This window comes from Pollicipes pollicipes, unplaced genomic scaffold (genome assembly GCF_011947565.3).
Source record: "Pollicipes pollicipes isolate AB1234 unplaced genomic scaffold, Ppol_2.1 Scaffold_4740;HRSCAF=5597_pilon_pilon_pilon, whole genome shotgun sequence".
In the NCBI taxonomy this organism is placed as follows: Eukaryota; Metazoa; Arthropoda; class Thecostraca; order Pollicipedomorpha; family Pollicipedidae; genus Pollicipes; species Pollicipes pollicipes.
Window position 1 is genome coordinate 33,716,269 of NW_023596545.1, and position 21,865 is coordinate 33,738,133.

Sequence of the window (21,865 nt, forward strand, 5' to 3'; positions counted from 1 at the left end):
GCATGCATATAAATATATAATAATATATATATATATATACATATATACATACATATACTATACATACATACTATACATATACTATACATGTATATGTACGTATGTAATATATGTTTGATATAAATAAATCAATCATATACATTATAATTTATATATAATAATAATATATATATAATGTGTGTGTGTTTTGTGTGTGTGTGTGTGTGTGTGTGTGTGTGGTGTGTAATAAATGGTAGGTCACAACAGAAGCCAGTACTATGGAGTAGCATGGAAATAATAAGGACGAGAGGTTTTGAATCATTAAAGCGCTCATACTTCCTTTATCATTTTTAATGCACACTTTGCGCAAAGCAATGCAGAAAGCTCACATGACGAACTCATAGCCGACCTTCCTTCCCAGGTCTGGTATCCAGCCGTGATGGTGGCAGATGCGGACACGCCTACATGAACCTGCCGTCCCCGAATGTCCAGAGCGAGGTGAGCCGTCAACGTCAGGGCACGCGTACGTGAAGTCTGTGCGCAGCGATTGCCTTCTACACAGCCTAAAGAATGGTCGGCACGGATTTACGTTTGCCACGTGCTGGCTTGGCAGTCGCGCCGGTTTGCCAGCGTTGGAAAGTAAGGGGTGCGCTTGTGTGAAGCTTATTTAAGGCCAGGATGTTAAAGGCGGACCAGCCGTAGCATATTTTACCGATGCTTATTTGGATAGATCGTAAATAGAACGAGGAGAGGTTTTCACTGAGAGTGCATCGCGATGAGTTTGAATTTTCTCTTAGGAGCCATCTCTGGTGCTGGAAAAAAGTGGGCCTAAAGGCATCTACGTCTAAGTGAGGAACGACCACATGACGTCAGAGACAGGGCTCTATATCAAGCCCACCATCTCTGGTATAATTCTGCACAGCCAATCTGCGTATCAACCGCCACTAAGTATTTTACAGGCATAGTATATTTCGTAGGGCTCTAAACAGTTCATGGTATAGTTAAAAAGCAGAAGCGCGAACAAAATGTGATATTTGCTGTAGGGCAATGGTTACGTTCCACGACTTAAAGTGAGATTGTTGGAGCTGCTTAAGGAATCTGAACACGTGGGAACGGAATTGGAACGGAACGTAAACACGTTGCGTTGGACGATGGCTGTTTATTATCACCATGCATAGGTAAGCCTTGCTGTGGGGAATGAAGCTCGTCGTTAGAAAACCAAAATTGTGCATACGCATGGTTTGGAAGAATGACAATAAGATAAAAAGTATGTGGTGAAAGCTTTCATCTCGAGGCCAAAGTGCTGTGAAGGGGAGGGAACAAAATATATGCAAGTTGTGAAAGTTGGGTTTGCAAAGGATTGCACGCAAAACAAAGTTGTGGTTAACAAGGGCACGATGTCCATTGCACGAAAAAACATGGGAGGAATATAAACTATATCGGGCAGTACATGTACCCTATTCCTGCGAGACGCTAAGAGCCAGATAAAGAAGACCCCTTTCCACGACATTTGTTTGGCCCCCCACGCATGCTGAAATTCAGGCATGTACGGACCCCCTGCTGGAATTCAATGTCATACACAAAGCACAGGACAATCAGGACAGGAAAAACAGCGAATCTTTCCTGATATGAAGTTGGTGATCAGACCTCAAACCGCAGGGCTAGTCAAAGTGACGAACATCGTGCAACCGACGTGAGTACCGGTTGATTATGCAAATGTGATTATTGCAATAATGCGTGACACGCGTTTGCCTGAAGTCGTTTGCATGTGCGCTTGGTACATGTTGTATTGAAATTTATTACAAATTTGTTTTATTAAAATTGAAAATGTATTAAAATGTATTTTATTAAAATTAGCAACTTATCAAAAAATCATTTTATTATTGTTTGCATCACGCGTGTGTTAATCATTTCTATCCTTAGTTGTGCAGTAAACTGTTCCAATGTTTGGAAATTTGTATCTTTGTCATTCCCTTAATGCTGGTGACCTGTTCAATCTGTGCGCGCAGCTGGTGTTTTTTTTTTTAAAGAATCGAGTAGGATCTGCAGGCAGTTTTCAATTTACTGCTCACATGTGTTTTGACGAGGCCAAGTAGTCAAGATATTGAAAAGTCTCTTTTTTCTCCCAGTTTTTTCAACGAGGAATAGGGCCGATGGTGCCCCCTCTCTCCCCCTCTCTCTCTCACTCTCTTTTTTTCTCTCCCTCTCTCAAGAGAGAGAGAGAGAAAGAGAGAGAGACGAGAGGGATATATAATATATATTATGTATATATTATTATATATATCTATATATATATATATATATATAGTGATATATGATCACCCGTTAAATTCCGTAAATGTTGTCTCGCGAAAATTTGTCTGGTACCTCCGTTTGATATCATTCCCCTCCTCACTCACTCTCTCTCTTCTCTTTTTTTTCTCTCTCTCTTCTTCTCTCTCTCTCTCTCTCTCTATCTCTCTCTCTCTCTCTCTCTCCCTCTCTCTCTCTCTCGCTCTCTCTCTCTCTCTCTCTCTCTCTCTCCTCTCTCTCTCTCTCTCTCTCTCTACTCTCTCTCTCTCTCTCTCTCTCTCTCTCTCTCCTCTCTCTCTCTCTCTCTTTCTCTCTCCTCTCTCTCTTCCACAGACAGCAGGTCAACAGCGGACGTACCTTGATGTACCTCCTATGTTCGAAAGAATGACCAATATAGAGCTTTCCTCAGTCTGGCAATGTTTCCGCCAGCTTCTGCAGTTCCATCAAATTCAAACGATGACCGTCTGGGAACTGTACATTGCAAAACTTGCCGAACCGCAGCCTCGCTGTTGTCCCGGGACGCCATCTCCCGAGATTGGTGGAACTACGAAAACCAATTGAGAACTCGCCGCATGGAGGAAAGTTTTCTGCTGGCTTTCTCTTCGACCAAAAGATATACAACAGGACCTATGACATTGAGCATCTATCTGCGAGGAGAGGGGAGGAGTATATTGCATCAAATTGCGACCACAAAAAAGGCCGAATTGATCTACCAGGTGCTGAAATACCACAGTGTGTCTTCCACAGATTGGTCATCTGCGAAAAGAGGGGAGGGGGGGGGGGAGAACAATAATGTCAAACGCCGACCTCAGAGGAAGGTGGGATTCGTATACCAGGATATGAAATATCCGTGGATGTAGCATTGTGTCAAATGTGAGGACGGAACATGAACTAGCATTGTATTCATATCCTGCCGTATCAATAAGTATGTTCCAAATATCACAAAATCACTAGCATTCTACAATGGCATTATATACCTTCCCTGATTTTGTGCAGGCGGATCGCGCTTGTAGATGACGAGGGACCATGCATGTATAAAAAAGCTTCAGGTCGGTCGCAGCAACGCTAAATGTACTTCAAACCGCGTGCATTTGACACAGTGTATGAAAGAAAAGGAACATGTGTTTATTCTGTAACATAGAGGGCCAAAACAATGCAAATCGGGGCTTATCATTTGTCTCTATGTTGGGCTAATGGAGAATGCAAAACCATATCTCACACAATCTGACCCATCACAGCTGTCTTGTGACATTTTTAAATAGCATGTTTTCGCTCTCAATCTTTGCAGCGTTTGCTTCCATGCCTGACTTTACAGGTTAAGGCGGCGGCCACATTGAAATCCGTGAAGTCGCGAAATAAGGACTACCCTAATAAGCAAGCGCAGGCTTATCACCGACTAAGGCCTTCGGGAGTCAGTCAAGCGTGAATAATTTTCCTGATACAGTGGAGTGAGCACTTTTGTCAACAACAGCAGTGGGCCTGAGCATGCGCAAGTAGACAATGCTGCGGCCTGATGCGCGGCGATGAAAGCAGCCCTGCCCCGCCCGCCGTAAGGACGTGCATAGAGCTCTGTGGCCCTCGCGTGAACGCGCCATGGCCGTCACTGGAAAACTCTGTCGACGCAGTATGCCTGCGTGCTGTGAAGACTTCAGACGCCGTGCCAGTATTGTGCAGAATGTTAATACGCAGCCTGCTTACGCGGCACACGCGAAATAGAAAAGGCAGCGTAATTTTCTAGATTAATGAGTCTTGTTTTATCTTAGTCTGCAGCTGCTGGCTGCCTGCTAACTAGGTGCTGACTCACATTCAGACTATTTTTATGGACTAAATATCACATGCATCTTTAAGCGAATGAACGGAGGCACCTTGTGCTTACGGGCCATAGCGAGTGCCCTTGCTATCATCGCGGATTTAACTGAATGACTTGTTGAGACGCTTAAACAAAATGCGCACCGTAAAAAGCACTTTGAGGTCTTCGCGACTCCCGTGACCTTGAGGCTGTCATGCAAAGGTAAAATATGACTTCAACGTAGTTTGCAAGATCGTGGTACACCGATTCATATGATTTTAAGCTGAATTTTGCAGAAACAACCTTGGGATTAGATTATCGAATGACGGTTGTCGCGAAAACCTCGATCTCACCGCACCAATAAAGCAGCTCTGTTTAAGCAGATAGCTTATGTCGACAGCTTTTAACAAGCCATGTAACGCCATGGCACGACTACCGCGAACCGGCCTGATCCTTACGGCCAGCCCTCTATGATTTGTCAATCTTCATGGACAAGTGCGGCCTGTCTTCGTCGGCGAGTTCATGGAGATTGACTCGCCGATCTCCATTAACGAGTCTGTCGCAGGAGCGCGTGCTCTGAGTCGCGAGTCCACTGATTTGCCGCGCAGGAGTCACATGCTCAGCGCTCCACTAAATGAGCTACGGGAACGGCGTCTGATCGGCTCAGTTTGACGCGGCCGCCGTCACGGTTTTTGGCGTGACTCACGGTCACGCTCATCGCCATGTTCATGACGGCTATGGGTGATACATCCGTAACACGGATCAGGGACCTCTACCGCGACGAAGGTGACGAGCACGAGGTGCGCCGTGAGAGGTCGCAAATCAATAACCGGTAAAACACCCTCTTCGATGTGGGAACAGCCAGCTGATAAGGGTGACTAACGTTACCACCGCGTACATTATACACAGACCTGGGCGAATGGAGCTCGTTTTCTGCGGGAACCAATTACGAATGCGACACCTCAATGCGTTGAAGCATCCTCGTTGCGTGATCTGGTGAGGCAAAGGTGCACTTAATGTTAAGCATTCGCGCATTAATTTACGAAGGATATTTTTAGAATATGGGCTGACTTCGGGCCTACCACGGGCTGGCAGTTTTAACCCACGAGGTGAAATAAGTTTGATTAGTTACGCAGTTAACTTTGGTGACGGTGACGAAGGCATGGGACAAATGATGTTGCGCCAAAAACTGAGCTGGGCGCTACGTAGTTTGTGTAGCCTAGAACTGTCTCGGCGTAGGCCAAAGAGCGTTCTATTCGGAGCCGGTTTCAGAAATGCTCGCCGGCTATCAGATCTATTACTGTTGCACCTATCGATCAGACAGCACTGAAATCGCCCGGCATGTAGACGTAAACGAAGAGACGCAGAGACGTAAACGAAAACACAGCCTGTTTCAGGCCTCTTACTCCTCTGGCTACCGAGATTTGACGCCAGTCCCTAACAGCCTTCGAAAACGGGCTGCTACACCGTTCACGCGAAGTTGTGCCTCGCCGTTTGCACTGATCGACTCAAGCCTTTGTCAGTGGAATTGTCCTTTTTCACCTCCGCTGGTAGGGTTTCTCTCATGTCACTGCGACGCCTGGCTACCGAAACCGAGATCGACTCCTTACCAGCGTTCTTTAGCTTATTTGTGTGTTACAAATGTTGTGTTTCCCATGCTAATACAATGAAGGTTTGAAACCATGATGTTGCTGAATACACTACGTGATCAGATAAATCGCATTTAAGTGCATTAAACGCATTATCGCACCGCTTTTAATGACTGTGCTTCTTGCCGCTGAAAATATGAAAGCGTTATAGTCAACATAGCAACATAGCAACATACAACAGTGTGATTAATGGATACAAAGATATTAGAGCCACAGGGTAGGCCTCGTTGCTGAAGTTTCAGTGTCCGGTTAGTTAGGCATACACTAGCTCAGCTTGCCGCCCTCCCCGTAATAGTCGTATATATATATATATATATATATATATATATATATATATATATATATATGATAGTCGACCGCTGTTAAACTGCAGCAGGAACTGCTGCGCCGATTGCTTCATGCACTAAGTTATAGTCTGGCAATGCCTTCTGAAACTTTGGTATGAACCACTTTGGTCGGGAATAAGGTCAGCTAAATCGATGCTTCGGCGATGGAAGATTGCGGGGGTACTTCAAGCGTGATCCTGCTGTGTATGAAAACCGCGACGGTTCTTGATGATCGTGACGTGCGACCGTGACCGCCCCTGCTGTCCGAGACCCGTGCCTGGACCGTCCCTGTGGCCCACGCCTGTGAATGTGGCTGCACCTATACCGCTGCTGTCCGAGACCCGTGCCTGGACCGTCCCTGTGGCCCACACCTGTGAATGTGGCTGCGCCTATACCGCTGCTGTTTGAGACCCGTGCCTGGACCGTCCCTGTGGCCCACACCTGTGAATGTGGCTGCACCGACACCTCCCAACACGTGCGATCTGATCGCGCCTCCCGCTGGCGCGTCGTAACCTGACCTGGCTGCGCCGTGACCTGAACTGACTGCGCCGTGACCTGACCTGGCCTGGCCGGCCAGGATGGCTCGGACGTGTTTCCTGCGGAGGACCGGTGCCTGGGGATCTCGGAGGAGGAGCCGGGTCTGCAGGAGGCGCCGCCAGCCTCGGCCATGGGCCGTCGCAGCGCCCTGGTGCCGCCGAAACTGATCCCCACCGACGCCGAGGCTGACGAGGAGAAGGCCCGCAAGCTGTCCGAGGGGTGAGTGCTGCGGCCGATGCCGGGCTACGGTATTGCGGTCGGTGCAGAAAACTTTCTTCGCAGTAGACGTTTATGAATGGCATCAGCGACAGGTATCGAATACTCCGAAGGGTGAAATTTGCTGTGGCCATAAAGCAATGCTCTTAGTCATTCAAATTCCCAGACATTTTCCAAGGATCTACTCCACTTTCATTCAGCGCAGACTCGGGCGACTGCGGATCGTTTCCGGTTCCATTCAGGACCCGGCACGGGTCTGGGGTAGGTCATACAGCCAGCCGCGGCGACGGATTATTGTGCATCTCCCCGGCGACGCGCCGCAAAGCCAGCAGCTTCCCCGAATGCGCAATCGAAGTTATCGAGATGCTTATCTGACAGACTGATGGATCCTCTGCCCAATACATCGGGAAAGGACGATCCATACGTCCGCTGGTGGCGGGCGGACGGGCACGAGACCGCCCAATGCAGCTGCTGCATCGTGCAGCTGCCGCTCTGTGTTCCGAGCGTGTGTTCGGTGTGGTCAGTAGCCGCACATCAGCGGACTGCCGTTTTAAGGCATGCACACATCAGCCCTCCGCAATACGGCATGTCAGCGCGTGGCATCATCCCCACCTCCGCTAACGAGGGCGCAGCCTGTGGTCGGCCTGTGTGTCGAGACGCGCCAGCTACCCTCCAGCTCTACCGGCAGCTCGTCCGAGAATGGCACGGCTCGCAACCGGCGCAGCTCGATGGTCGTCATCCCGCCCATGCAGATCTGCCCCGGTGACCTGCTGGTCTACAGCAAGGTGCTCACGCACAGGAGTAACCTGCTCGGTCAGTTGGGGCTCGCCGCGAACTGGCGGCCGGGCGGCCACCGCGGGCGCCGCTCACCTGCCAGCTAGCTGGGAGTACACTTAAAACACGATCGCTGGATCTTTTTTGGCCTTGTGAATTTCATTTCAAGAACATAAAAACTGCATCGGATAAGAGTTTGATGGTGTCGCAGTTAACACGTGTGGTGCAGTTGAAGTTTGTGATGTCGAATCTGTTGTGGGAAAGTCACAAAAGACGCGGTGCAAGAGTGCAGGGTATCTAGGAGATAACAGGTGAATGGGTGTTTCTTGAGTGAACCGCGTTGCTCTATCTAATTATTCTGCCCAGACAGTCAGGCAGTTGTACCTACGGCCATAGCGTGACCGTACTCCTTGAATTCATGATGCTGGTAGGCACTCAACCAAAGCCGTGTGTGTGGTGTCTGTGTCTCTTTACAATGCCTTTGCCTCATTGCCTCCTAATGTTTGTCGCTGTCCTTTTAGCATCTCACACAAACTTCCCGAAATTTCTCAAACCTTCAAAACAAAACCTCTTTGATTCGGCGGAACTGTGGTCTTTGGTGATGTTTATAAAGCTCCACTCGTAATCCAGGCAGAGCACGTATGTTATCACTGGTTGTTAGCAGGACTGAGGCAAGATCACAATTATTGCCTGCGGGGCTGACCACCGATGGCCGCCGGGCTGTGTTGTTTTCATTGGTAGCCTGGTCATTGGTCATTCCCAGTCGTCATGCATTCCGCTCATTTCTGGAGACCGCAACACAGCTCTTGCCAGCCGACGCGTCGGGGGAATCACTGTAGTGTCCCCAGTCTTGGGTCAACCAGCGGCCACGTGGGCCCGCGTCCCATGATCGGCCGTAAAGTGAGGCCGCTAATGTGGCTTGGATTCGTACCTTCCGAAGACGCACGGGATTGTAACCGCCATAATGGCACATGGTTCGTGTCTTAACAGTAGACACCTGGAACTTAGTCGCCGCGAGCAGCCACAGTCGTAACGCTGTGATGACGCCGTGCCCCTGAGGACGGCCGCCGGCGGGGCCGCCAGCTGGCCGTCTGCCACCGTAGCCCGGTGACAGCCCGGCCGAGACAGAGCCTGCCCTTGTGCGGCCCTTCGCCTCACCTCTGTGTATCCGGCACCAAAACACGACCCAGTGTCTGGGACGATACGGCCGCGCCCCAAACTAAACACGGCCCGAACGGGACGGCTACGCCGGTACCCTGGAGCATGTGCGGGGCACCTTGCTCAGCCCCGGAGGCCCCGACGCGCCGCACTCCCAGCCGGGCGCCTCTTGCAGACTTCACAGTGCTACGGGGGACCCGCCGGCCGCAGGAAGGTGTCTGACGGGGAGCCCTGTCTGGCAGTGGCAATGTCACTGGCTAGGAATGGCTGATCTAACATCAGGGCGGGCCGGAAAGCTCTTGCTTAGGTGCCCAGGGGCAGAGCCGTCGTTGCTGCACTTAAGATGCAAGTAAATTTATAAATTTGGTAATATTTCTGGACTTAAATAAAGGAAAAGGCAGTGTCCTTTGCTACACCAAATCTGAAAACCAATCTCCACGCTGCGATGGCTGGCGGAAAATGATGGGTTGTCATCCATCATCACGCATAAACGTTAGTCGTTCACATTGTTTTAAGTAAATTTGCATATTGAGGGTGTGCAAAATGAAGCCGTCATGTTTGCTTTCGCTCTGACGTGTGCTGAAATTAATGGATGTATGAGTGGCGTGAGAGTGGGTGGACAGAGTTACGGCTTACGCTTTGGATGATGTTGGGAAGCCGTTCTCCCGATTTTAACTGTTAAAGTGCGTTGCGGCAGGGGAGGAGATGGTACCAGCCGACCGTTGTATACTTCTTTTCTTAACAACGTGCTCATCCGTATTATTGCTGGGAAAAAAACGATGTCGTGTGCTTGTGGAAATACGCTGACGCTAACGGAAATTAGGTGACGGAAATATGGGAGCTTTTTTAGCATCACTCATTAACGGCGAGTCACATCTTAGAAGACCATCATGCCCGTTGCGCGAGCGGGCATTCCATAAACATACCTCGCGCTGCATCCAAGTCGCTGAGCCGTGCCGTCCCCCCTCCCCCCCCCTCTCGAGCGCGTCATCTGACCGCCGCCTCCGGGGACACGTGACCCCCTTAACATGCCACCGGATGCGCAGCACTGGCCGGCTCACCCCGGCCACCGGGCTCGTTAGCCGAGAGAGCGGAGCCGTCTGCCAAACAACGCCCTGCAGAGTGGGCAGCCTTTCTTACCACAATGTGCGGCACGGTCACGGTTTCCCCGACCCGATGGTGGGCGCTGACAGGCTCCCGTCCAGTCTTCATCACAGCGGCTTTGTGCCGAGGACGCGGTTCTCGGCGGTGCGTGCTGAGAGTCAACCGCTTGGTGCTTTCCGTTTCAATTCGGTGCGGGACTTTGCGAGCAAAGACAACATTGGGCGCTAGTGGAGTAATTATGCGATGCAGGCTTGTTTTAAGTCAGTTTGAATAATAACAGCAAACTTTTTAACCCTGATCGATCCCTAAATATCCGTCCACTGTGAATTTTAGAGCGAGGTTTGAACAATTATGGACAGGTGACGTTTTCAACAGGATATTACTTATTAGCTATCTTCATAAATTGTTCTGTGTGTTTTCATTTAGGAACGTTGTTGCCTGGCTGTGAGGCTTTCCTTGTCTCTTGTGGCCACGGGTCGGCTATTGGCCAATTTAAAACACCCCGTTTGCTGGAATGTTTGTTTTGGCAACTGACATGGTGCCAGTGTGGCCAAGCAAGTGTGGCGAACGTAGTTTAAGCGAAGAGAAGAAAAGCTGGGTTGTTCCTGACATTTGCAGCGTGATTAACAGCATCTATGCCGTTCATTATTGAAGGTCAGATATTTGTCGATGACAAGCAGGAAAATAACGATGCAGTCGAAACTGATTCCACGCTGTGAGAAATGTCTCAGGATGTTGCTGCGCATACACCTGAGATGCGTGATTCACATGATGTAGGACAAAAATTATGCACGTACAAGCCAGGCGGAGGCCGTCACTGGCGAGAGTTAACCACCCGCCGCCCACTGAAGGCGGTTTTCACCTGCGCGCCCACCCACTGCACACAGGCTTCACCCTCCCGGTTACCCGCTGCACACAGGCTTCACCCTTCCGGTTACCCACTGCACACAGACTTTACCCTCCCGGTTACTCACTGCACACAGGCTTCACCCTCCCGGTTACTCACTGCACACAGGCTTCACCCTCCCGGTTACCCGCTGCACACAGGCTTCACCCTTCCGGTTACCCACTGCACACAGACTTCACCCTCCCGCTTACTTCACTGCACACAGGCTTCACCCTCCCGGTTACCCACTGCACACAGGCTTCACCCTCCCGGTTACCCACTGCATGTGGGCTTCACCGCCTGCTTACCCACCCGTTTGGGGTATTGTATCCTGTACTGTGTATAACTTACGGGCTGTGCAAACTGAAAAGAAGACAGAGACTGTTGTATTTGTAGTCACCACTGCATTGAAGTTTCATGTGCACCGTATTTTCATTTTACATTGTTAAGCTCATTTTCCGACACTAAACATTTTCTAGGTTATATGTCTGTACCAATTTTCGTTCAAGTATTAATCAGATTTATGATGGCCTTGCTACATGTATGGTGGTTGCATTAATCCAGAAACATATAAAAATATGACTTTAATATAAGCCATAACAAATGATATGATTGACATATTTGTACAATAGAACTGAGCCCCTGGCAAGCTGCCAAAAGTGACACCACTTCCTGTGCGCGCATTTATGTTCCTAATGATTTTTTTGTACACATTTGTGCCTGTCCCCATGTTCGAATTTGACATTTTCCCAACTTCCGTAGCCAATCCGCGGATTTAGCCATTTAGTTTGGCTGCTTATGGTGTCATCCAGCCCATTGGAGATCCCTTAGAGCCAAGTGACGCGAGGCACCGACAACTGGCCTGAATCGCATATCGCGGGACAGTCTAACTTCCCGGGAAAACCGTATCGAATGCTGCGGAACAGCCTGCTCCCAGGAAATGATCATTGCGGTGCAGCATAGGTGTTCAGGGATAACAGCAAGGGCAGTCTGGAACAGCACGGGATGTCGGGGGCGGCTGCTCCTCAGGATAGCGCAGCAAGCATTCAAGAAAAATTGACATGCACTACTATTCAAGCTCTAATTCCATATCAGCTGAGTGAACTACAACTTGGAATGCGGCCCCAACTGTGTTCCCTCGTATATTTTGAGTGGGCAGTATCTAACTATTTGGAACACCGTAGACATACGGTAAGAGCTTGTGGAAAGCCTTGCATAAATTTTGCGATTTCCATACATATCAGACAGTACTTTGTCCAGGGTGAATATGTAACGAGATATGACCTTACTAGATGATGCACCAAGAAGCAGGCTATGGTAGTTGGGATGCCTTATCTACGTCAGATGTTTTTTTTACATGATATGAGCACACGAATAGATAATGCCAGAACGGTATTATCCATTCAGTGAGCATTTGTTGTGACAAAAGTTGGTGTGGCAAAGCTGCTGGTGCAAAGCTTTTCCACAGCAAATTTTGTGAAATACAGGAGTTGGGCAGGAGACGTATTGCCATTATCATGCATGCCATGCCGTAATGTCCACAATTGTTACTGTTTCATCTTGAACATAAATTCAGGGACGGTAAGAATGTAATGATATGGTGGGGGAGGGGGGGGGGTCTGCGGATATGACGTAGAGAAACATAGAGGAACGGACCTAAAACGAACTATGGACACGGTGAAAAAAGACCCAATTTCTTAAAAGTGTTGTCACAGCCCCCATAGCATTGCATTTAAAGAAACGGAATAAAAATAGTGTTTACCTTGCCCTTTTTCTTGTGGAAATCCACCGTGACTGTGCAGATGGTTGGACGGACTTCTAATCGCCATGGTAATGAGTCAACGTGACTGATCACGGTTGGGATAGTAGTTCATGTTTGGGTTAACAGGCATGCGTCAAAGCTTCAGGGCTTTTTAACACGCGCTCGGGTGGGGGTCAAATTGACCCCCCGAAAGGTTTTGTCAAAATGGTTTCCAAACGGTGCGGTGTAGCCACACCAAATTTTGCATAGCTGTAGACAATTGAATAGTAGATCGTCTGTCATAAAAAATTAGATGTATGCTGTAAGGTCGCTGACCTATGGCAGGTCAAAGTCACGCCATGGTTTCAGCAAAGGCACGTTCTAGGGAATCGTTCAATCCGATCAAACCACGGAGTGTTAGACGAAGCCATACATCTCTGAGATACTTTGTTAGACAACACAACAATTGAAGAAACAAACGTCATTGACCTAGGGTTCAGGCATGAAGGTCAGACCAAAGTCAAAACAAACCTGTTTTATTACTGTCGGGCTTGATGTATGGGCTGGTTTCTGGCTGCTCATTTCGAATATATTTATGGCAGGAACAGCATTATACACCTTCCATGGACTTCTTATAGGTCAGAATAGGTAACTGACCTAAAATGGCCAAGGTCAAAATTTTGGTTATGGGAACATACTGCCTAGCGTTATCTTTGTCACTTATCCAAATGCAAGACTTGAAACAGTCTTATATCATTTTCGTCATCATGACCTTTAAAAGGTCAAACAAGATCGCTGACCTTAACGGAGCGAGTGAAATTTTGCTTAGAACAGTTGCCTAGGTTCTGGGGCCCCTTTGGAGACCAATTTGCAATTTGACCTTGTTTGACCTTATTTGAACCAAAGGTCATTACCTAGGAAGCTCAAACTTCGAACCAAGAGAGTTTACGTACAAGTACACACATTGTTACTTTGGTGTCTCTGGCTCTCTTAGTTCCCGAGGTCTCAGAGGGCGTCAAATTTACCCCCCTACCCGAGGGAAGGGTATCCAACCGGCCACCCAGGTGCGTGTTGAATCTCATTATAATAACCCAATTTTGGTAAAAGCATTAAAGCATTCAACAATCCAACACAAAAGACATCATACGCACAGTCGCATTGGCAGAGTCGTCATGATTGAAACCACGTTTACTATAATGTAAATAATGGCATGAAATCATCATATTCTTGTTTGAAATATCTAGCAATATTTTGCACCATTGTGCAAATGATGTCCGGTAGCACAGGCGACCAGGGGTAGAGAACGACCTAATACAGCCTGGACTAGATTTCTGGCTACTGCATTGTCTAAAAAATCAACACAATTTGTATGTTCAATTTTTGCAATGCTGCTGTATTGCGTACAACGTCAACATGCGCTTGAAGGGCCAGTTGAATACGACGCGCAAGGATGAGGGTGGGGTCAATTCGGACCATCGACATGCAAAAACTAGGAGAACTAGAAACACCGAATTTACAGTTTACGTAAGCTTCTATATGAGTTCATTTGTGCAAATAATTGTATCTATAAGTTAAGGCTTTTGGATAAAATAAGGTTAAAGAAATTCAAACTTGAGATCGGGCTCTGCAGTTCCCTCAAAACCTCATCACGCAACCAGCTCTAACCTAGACACTTTTCGAAGCTAAGGGTCACTCGGGGTCATATAAGATCACTGACCTTCATTTCAGGTCAGTGACCCTCTCACCTTCATGGCGTCAGAATAAGAAGTATCTTGACGTCATTTGGAGCAAGAAATTCAAAATGGCACTGACGTATACCCAGGAGAGTAAAATTTTCAAGAAAGAAGCTCCTTCTTTTTACCGTGATCTAACCTTCACACCAGACCCAAGGTGAATGAAATTAGTTGTGAACCTTGTTTCAATCTGCGGATTATCTAAGCAAGCATCTCAAAGTTGCTTGGCATCGTCCAGCACTTAATTGTGGCACCATTTTGAAAGATTCCTTAAGACGTGCCTTCGCTGACAGCCATGGTCCACGTGTGACCTGCTACAGGTCACCGACCTTTAAAGTTACTCCCAATTTTTAGTTTAAAAGATTAACGGTTAAACTGTATACAGCGACATGAGGTTTGACCTAGCTACCCCGCGCCGTTCGTGGGTTATTTTGGAAAACCTTGGAGGGGGTGGGAGGACAACCTGACCCCGACCCGAGTACGCATCAGTCATTTCACAATTTCAATGCAATTATGGTCAGAAACTAAGGGGAATTTTATAAATACGTGCTTGTTGCCAGCTGCTGCCAGTTTGTGACGCACGCTGTCTGGTGCATACCAATAAATCAGTTATATTTTTGAGGCCCCGACTTTGACCACAGTAATTCAGGGCTCGAATGATTTATCGCTTGCAGGCAATATAAGTGATGAGGTCAGTAGCCGGATTCAGTGAATGAAGCAAATGCACCTTATTTGAAGCTGAGATGGCAGATGTGGGCTGTTTACATGACGACTGTCATCATGTCGATGAACTAAAAACTGAAGGGAATGAATCGCAACCGTCTTTGTGAATTTTTGCAAATAGTCCTTATTGCTGCCGTATGATATTCCTTCGTCAAGATTTCAAGAGCAAATGTGTTTTCAGCGATAACAAAGGCAAAATATGCCAATTGTTCGACTGTGGATGATAAAGACTGAGCTGATATTGACAGGCGCTTTCTGAAACCAGTGCCAATAGGGATGATCATTATGTTTGAAAGAACTTGTCTTGATAATTTATCTGGTGGAGACCCCTGATTCCTGATTGAGCAATAGCGCGTTGTTTCACAGATAGAAGGCATTCACTTGCTTAGCAAGTGAATTCCTATTATTCCGGTACTGGTCAAAAATTTTAATCGAACACGCCGACGGCCCTGCAACGACAGGTGGTTTTGGTAACAGGCCGAAGGTTCAAGACAATGCCAATATTTTATGCGAATGTTGACGAAAGTGATCAGGACCACACGCCTGTATAATTGTCAAGGCCCAACCACTTTCGCTTTAGGCCTCAGCGTCTTGAATCAAGTTGGGTGTTGAAAGAGATGATATTGGTCGTTTTCTGATCGATTACCGGCACGCCTATGATCCGGACGGCTTTGAGATATGTTGGTTGCAGCTGGTGCATCTACGTACACCATACAATTCATCTTCCATTTCCATCTCCTCTGTTTATTGAGACGATATCGACCGCAAAAAACGAGCGGATCCAGCATTTGCTCACCACGGTACGCGCCAGTCTGCAGCACCGGCAACCCGTCTCTTTCCACCACGGTTGTTTATTTTCTCCTCCTTCAGCGTTAATTGGTCCTGTGTCACGGAGGCCCAGGCCGGCTTCGACGCGCGGCACTGTTCGTCGTCAGGGCGCCGTTCTGAACAAAGGTGTGTTGCCGTGGCGGCGAGCGCGGCTTGGCAGTATTTCGGGTGGCCAGCGGAAGGTTAAACAAACTGCGCCAGCCGACAGTCGATGACAGCCGGGGGCGGCCAGACCGTCTCAGTTAGTTTCGCCGACGGGGGCGCATTCCGTCCCGGCTCCGCCCGGCGCTCCGGCCGTGCGACGAGGCGCAGTTCGCTGCAGCGGCCCGGCGCCGGACCGCTTGGCCGCGTGCCGACAGCGTCCCCCCCCCCCGCCCTTCCTCCCAACCCTTTACCCAGGTGTTGCCATTCCGGGGGGGCCGGCCCTGCGAGCCGCGAAAGCTGGCGTCAAGGCTGGGGACGTGGCGACATCGCCGCGGCGGGAGCGGCATGGTTCAAGTCTGTTTCCAGCCAGCGGAATGCGACTGCCAGCCTGGTAGAGTATGATGTAAAATCTGGTAGAGGTCCACTGGCGATCTGACGGGATCTGAGGGCCGATGTGATGAACGTTGTCAGGCAATCCTATGAAGTCGGACAAATGATCTTGTTCAGTTTGGTAAATGATCTTGCAAAGTGTGACTGATGATCTCGAAGAGCCTGAATGGCCTCCAGCAAAATATATAGCGAAGAGTTTGCAAACATTTGGGAACGGTCGGTAGCTTTGCAGCTGGAGCAGAAGTGGAGGCGCGGTCCATTATTAACAGATGCGAGCTGAGAATGACCTACAAATCGCTGCTGTCATGTTGCCGATTTGTTTTCCCTATGTCTGGGTTCGAGTGCAGCACCACACAATCTTGCTTTTGCTGGTCTGGGTTTTCTCAAAGCCTTCATATTTTTCTGTATTTACTCAGCTTTTCCTTAATCTTTCCGCTATTTTAATCATGATGCCCGTAGTTGCGTGGTGCCAATCTCTTCGTTGCTATATGCCCCGCCGGACTCAACATATGCTGTGTTTTGTCGCATGGTCCGCGTTTACTCTTAGGTCATGTCTGCTCTCCAAGGTCACGTCTGCTCTCCAACGTGTGATTACCTCCCCTTCTCTGCACTCGCCGTTTCCCTGCCGCGATTAGCGCCGTCTTCCGCTTTCTCTCGCTGCCACCGTCACTAGCGCACCTGCCTCCTACCACCACCACAACCACCGCCTCTGTTTTTTTCCACTGCCACCACCTGCCAAAATATAAAGCGCGTGGTGGCAGTGGGAGAAGGGTGGAGTGGTGGTGAGGGAGATACCGCGGTGGTGCCTTCCGGCACCACCGCTCCACTTTCTCCCACTGCCACCACCGCCGCCTGCCGGCACCACCGTGCTGTCTCCGCCTCCTCCCCCCCCCCCCCCCTTTTCCAACCGCAATCGCCGCACTCCCCTCGCCGCTTCCCACTGCCGTGCCCCCCCCCCCCCCCGCCACCCACTGCCGCTTTCTCCCACTGCGACCGCCACTGCCTCCCCTCACCGACTTTGCCGACGCCCCATCCCACTGCCACTGTCACTGCTTCTATCCACCGCTGTCGAGCCCTTTCCCGTCACCCCCCTCCGCCGCCGCCGCCGTCCGTCACGCCGCCGCGCCGCCGCCGCCGCCGTCGCCGCCGCCGCTGCCACCGTCGCCGCCGCCGCCGCCGCCGCCACCGTCGTCGCCGTCGTCGTCTGAAGCCAATTGGGGCGTGACTGTCGTGTCGGCGCGTTATTAGTGTGCCACCAGGTATCGACGGACGCGACGCACGGGATGGAGATGGGGAGGGGGGTCTCCGGTGGCCCATCGGTGGCCGTGGACACCAGGAGCGCGCCGCGCGACCTTCAGGCGTCGCTCAGTGCCGCGCTGGCTCATCAGCGCCCCGTGCTAATGGCCGGCTGGCTGTCGGGACGTGGGAGAAAACAGCGCAGTCAGGTGGGTGGGGAACGAACACCAGCGTTATCTGGGGCGTGGTGTGTTGGCACAAGCCAACAACCTATAGAGGAATGTCGTGCGCAGGAAATTAAGGTGTGATGAGAGAAGTATAGACAGGCATTGAGTATAGAACATTGAAAAACATTACGTATAATGCATAGAACGTCACGTATAAAAATTGTGTTGTTCCTTGGCATGTGCAGCTTGATTGTGTCACTAACCAAAACAGGCGCCTTAAGTGGATGAACAAACTGACTTGAAGCAACGTATTATTTTACACAGCTCATTGCACACCGAGTTTTATGTTAATGATTTATCTGACCTTATATGCTAAGTGAGAACATTAGCTGACTTCTCACTCGTTTCCAGGTGCTTTGAATGCGGTATGATAACCCACGGGCCCTTGAATACGTCGTATCGAGAGGAAGATCTATTAATTCATATAATTGTGTCAAAAAAGACTACACTAGCTTGCGGCAATATCCTTTGCTCCCTTTGAAACATTGACAACATTTCGTTGTCATAACAACCCTTTGCTAGTTAAGCTGGGCTCGTCGTCTGCTCCTACATCGGAGTACCTGGGGTGTTTTCGCCAAAAGACGCAGACTGCTTGGCATTCTATAGTGTAGTGAATAATTCATCTGAACGCCTTCGCTGGGATATTCTGTGCCATCGACAAAAGATGTCAGTCACTAAGGATTTCGACGAGATATCCGCGTGAGCAGAAAAAATAATGACGAGAATGTCATTTTGAGATGAAATGCAATCTCATCTCCAGTGGCATAGCGCATTGGTTTCTTTTTCTTACGTTCATCTTTTGCTTAACTACTGAAGTCATCAAATTAATTGGCAAACTTGATCGTCATAAAGTGAAGTGCATTCGGCGAACTGAATTATCACAGTCGAGTTTGACTGTCAGAATCGACGGATGTTCCTGGAGTGTAAGATGAAGAGCAACTGCAGCATCTGTGTAAGTAAGCTGAACAATATTACAACAAACAGTCAGCAAGAGCAAAGACCCGACATCGTATGTTTTTTGGTCGACGGTTGAGAGGGAAAATGCCAGTTTAGCTCGGAGGGGAATGTGAACACTGCGCATTTCCAAGATCATATCGACGAATTTTTACTCGCAAGAAATGTAATGAAAAGTAGTGGTATACATGGTGAGAAGTTACATATGCTTACAACATTGCGCCAGGAAGTCTTTTCCGACCAAGCAAGTGGGAAATTCCAGTAACTTCGTGACAAACTTAACCAACACAGAGCATTTCAGCGAGTCGGTGGAAAACCTAACGGACTCGATATTCATGGGGTCTGCCCCTCAATGACCTGCTTCTAGATTGCTGCACTGCTGCCGCACGGGATTGCTGTGAGGTAAAAAGCTGTTTTTGCGGGGCTTCATGCATCGGTGCCGAAGCCTCCGTCAGACATTTTTGGTAGGCTGTCATAAAAATAATTGTTCTTTCGATATGTTTCGAACACGCATATTAATCATGTAGTCAGAACTATTCCTCGTTAACAGGATAGTCTCTCACGCATATCCTTCACAAGAAAGTATGCTGCTTAGCAACATGGAGCATGCTCATACATTATACTTAGAAGTCTGTGAACCGGAGATTTCGCAATTTTTTTTTTAAACCATGGTCTGAATACGACCGATGCTTCGCGTTGTCACGGCATGAATGACGCTCCGGCCCGAGGCTATGACATCTCGTGAGTGTTTTTTTTATAAATTTATTCCGAATGGTTTGTAAGGGTGACTTCGGATTCAGAGTACCTGCTAAGCATAGCTTGTTGCGTGTATCCCGAACCCACCACCCAAGTGTGCCGTCCAGTTCAACAGCTAATTTTGCCTCCGCCCTTTCGCCAGACAGGGATGCGGAGGGTTTTACGTGCCGCACAATGCTGCGACGCGCCGCCTCGGGTCTGCGTTGAACCTCGTTGGCCAGTTGCCAGCTGGCCTTTCCTTTTCAGTCGGGTCAAACAATGCGCCCACTCTGGGACTCGTACCCAGTGCCGCTGGATTACGAGTCCAGCATCTTTCCCCAAGACCACGGAGGCGGCTCGTGTTCCCCAAGACCACGGAGGCGGTGCTGAATAAAACCTTGCATAAGTTCGGACGGCATTCTGATACCATTCGGCGTGTCAGCCACTGTTGCTCTCACAACACGCGCCTTGACATCAGGGCGGGGCTGAGTGAACGACCAGTCAGCCGGCGGCCGTGGGAGCGCTCGACGAAAATCAATGCCGAATGTCCTGTGCGACCCGGCGCAATTTCGTGGTTTTCATTTACATGTTAACGTGGCAGGCGATCTGTTCCGCTTCTGCGAAACACGTTTGCCTGTGTGAAACGTTCTAAGTGGTGGGAGATAGCGACGTGACAGGGCGCTTATCGTCGCCGATCATAGGCCGCTGTCAGTTACACCCGCGTCTGCACATCCCTCTGGCGGCGAATGTACACAACTGGCCAGCTGCTCAGACCGATCGCTGACGTGACGACTGGCAGTCAGTCGCCCTCCCGCTCACATCCGGCCGATTCGTGACGAGGCCCATCTGCCGCGCCAAGGCCGAATGATGGCGCCAAGTCTCCGGGGACGCTCGGGACCCGCACAGGATGAGGTCGTGATGATGCCGCGCACGAAACGGCGGACGCCGGGAGCCTTGTGTGCTACGCGCCGCTCGGGGTCAGATGTGAGCGGCGACGACCCAATCACGTGCTCGGAGTGAACACGGGCCGGGAAGGAGATCGCAGAGTGACGGCAGGAAGGGCTCGCCGTCCCGGGTCAGTTAAGGGATTTTGGTGTCGAATGGCGCTGGGGGCATGGCTAGCTTATGGGTAACCTGTCTCAACGTGCAGGCGTTTGGGATTTGTGACGTTTTTGCCATTCCCAGTGCCACCTGAGGGTAGGCATGAATGCGCACAACGTCGAAACCATAGAATTGGATCTTTTCTGCAAGCGCATTTTTTAGTGTCTGGAAGCTGCGTGTATTCTCCCCTCCTCTCCAAATACAATAAATGTGTGTTGTACCGATTTCCATACCATGTTTCGTGTACTTATTTTTTCCTTGAAGTTATTTTCTTTAGAGTGACATGTTTTATCACGACATACTACCGTCCGAAGGGTGATTGGTCTCCTACAAGCGTCGAAGGCCGGCCTGGCGTGCCTCCGTTACGTGGTTTAACGGGGTCGCGACCTTTACAAAGGGCGTACGGAAGCTGCAAAGGTCCTGCTCAAAGTGAAAGACCCCAGTCACCCTTCGGGAATCGACCGCCTCATGTCGGGGAGTTCCCCGAAGGTTAGTGGGCCCCTGTCCTGGGACGACATAAAATGGAGGGTCCCTGCAGGCGCGGCTCACTCGGAGGCCCTGCTGGGCACTGCTCTCTTCCCAGCTTCCCCGAAATCGAGCACACTCGTGACTACCCGTGGGGCCATTAATCTGACCCGGAGCTCCGGGGGCCTCCCTGATGCGTTACTACAACTCTGAAGCTCGAGTTGCCGCCGACTTGTGTGGCGCGGTGTGCCGGCGACTCAGCGGTGTCGTTGCCCCGATAACCCCCCGGGCGGACATTCGTCACCGGCTCCGGCGAGCCGGGCTGCGCTTCCCAGGACTCCGCGAGCCGTCTCGGAGTCGACGGATCACCACCGGGAGCTCCCCCCCCCCCCCCCGCTCCGCGGCCCCGGCCGGCGCGAGGCCCGCCGGCCCCGCGCTCCTCAGCCCACAGCAGGGTTGTGGGCTGTGGCGCAGCTGGGGCCTGCGCTGCGGTCGTCAACAGGACGACCCGGGTCGTGCACAGGTGCGCGACGACCTTGCGTTGGAGTAGCCGCTGTGGGTGGAGACTGATTAGCCTGCTGTTCCGTCGGGCTTAATTCTGGACTGATCGGAGCCCAGCCACTCTGCGTTATAGGGCAACGCCCACTCTAGACACTGCAGTCCGATACTGTAGCTTTACGTCCAATTAAAACACTAGCTACCCACGTGTTTGAAAACGTCATCATTAACGGTCATGCGCCTGTCGGCATTTATTTCGTTCATCGGAAGACCGATGTCCGTTTAATGGGCGATTTGTCTTCTCATATTGACGGAGATTGGACAGTTATATGTACCATAGAAAGCTGCTTTACCGTAGCTGTCTACCATGTCCCAGTTGC

At 49.9% G+C, this 21,865-nt stretch overlaps 1 protein-coding gene across 1 annotated transcript in view; it reads left to right on the forward strand.

Moving 5' to 3' along the window:
• LOC119098246 (uncharacterized) overlaps positions 1-21,865 on the forward strand; it is a 64,081-nt gene that overhangs the window by 24,009 nt on the left and 18,207 nt on the right. Inside the window, exons 4-5 of the mRNA XM_037221171.1 lie at positions 6,613-6,791; positions 7,477-7,601. Coding sequence (XP_037077066.1) covers positions 6,613-6,791; positions 7,477-7,601 — 304 coding nt within the window. The remainder of the gene's footprint in view (positions 1-6,612; positions 6,792-7,476; positions 7,602-21,865) is intronic.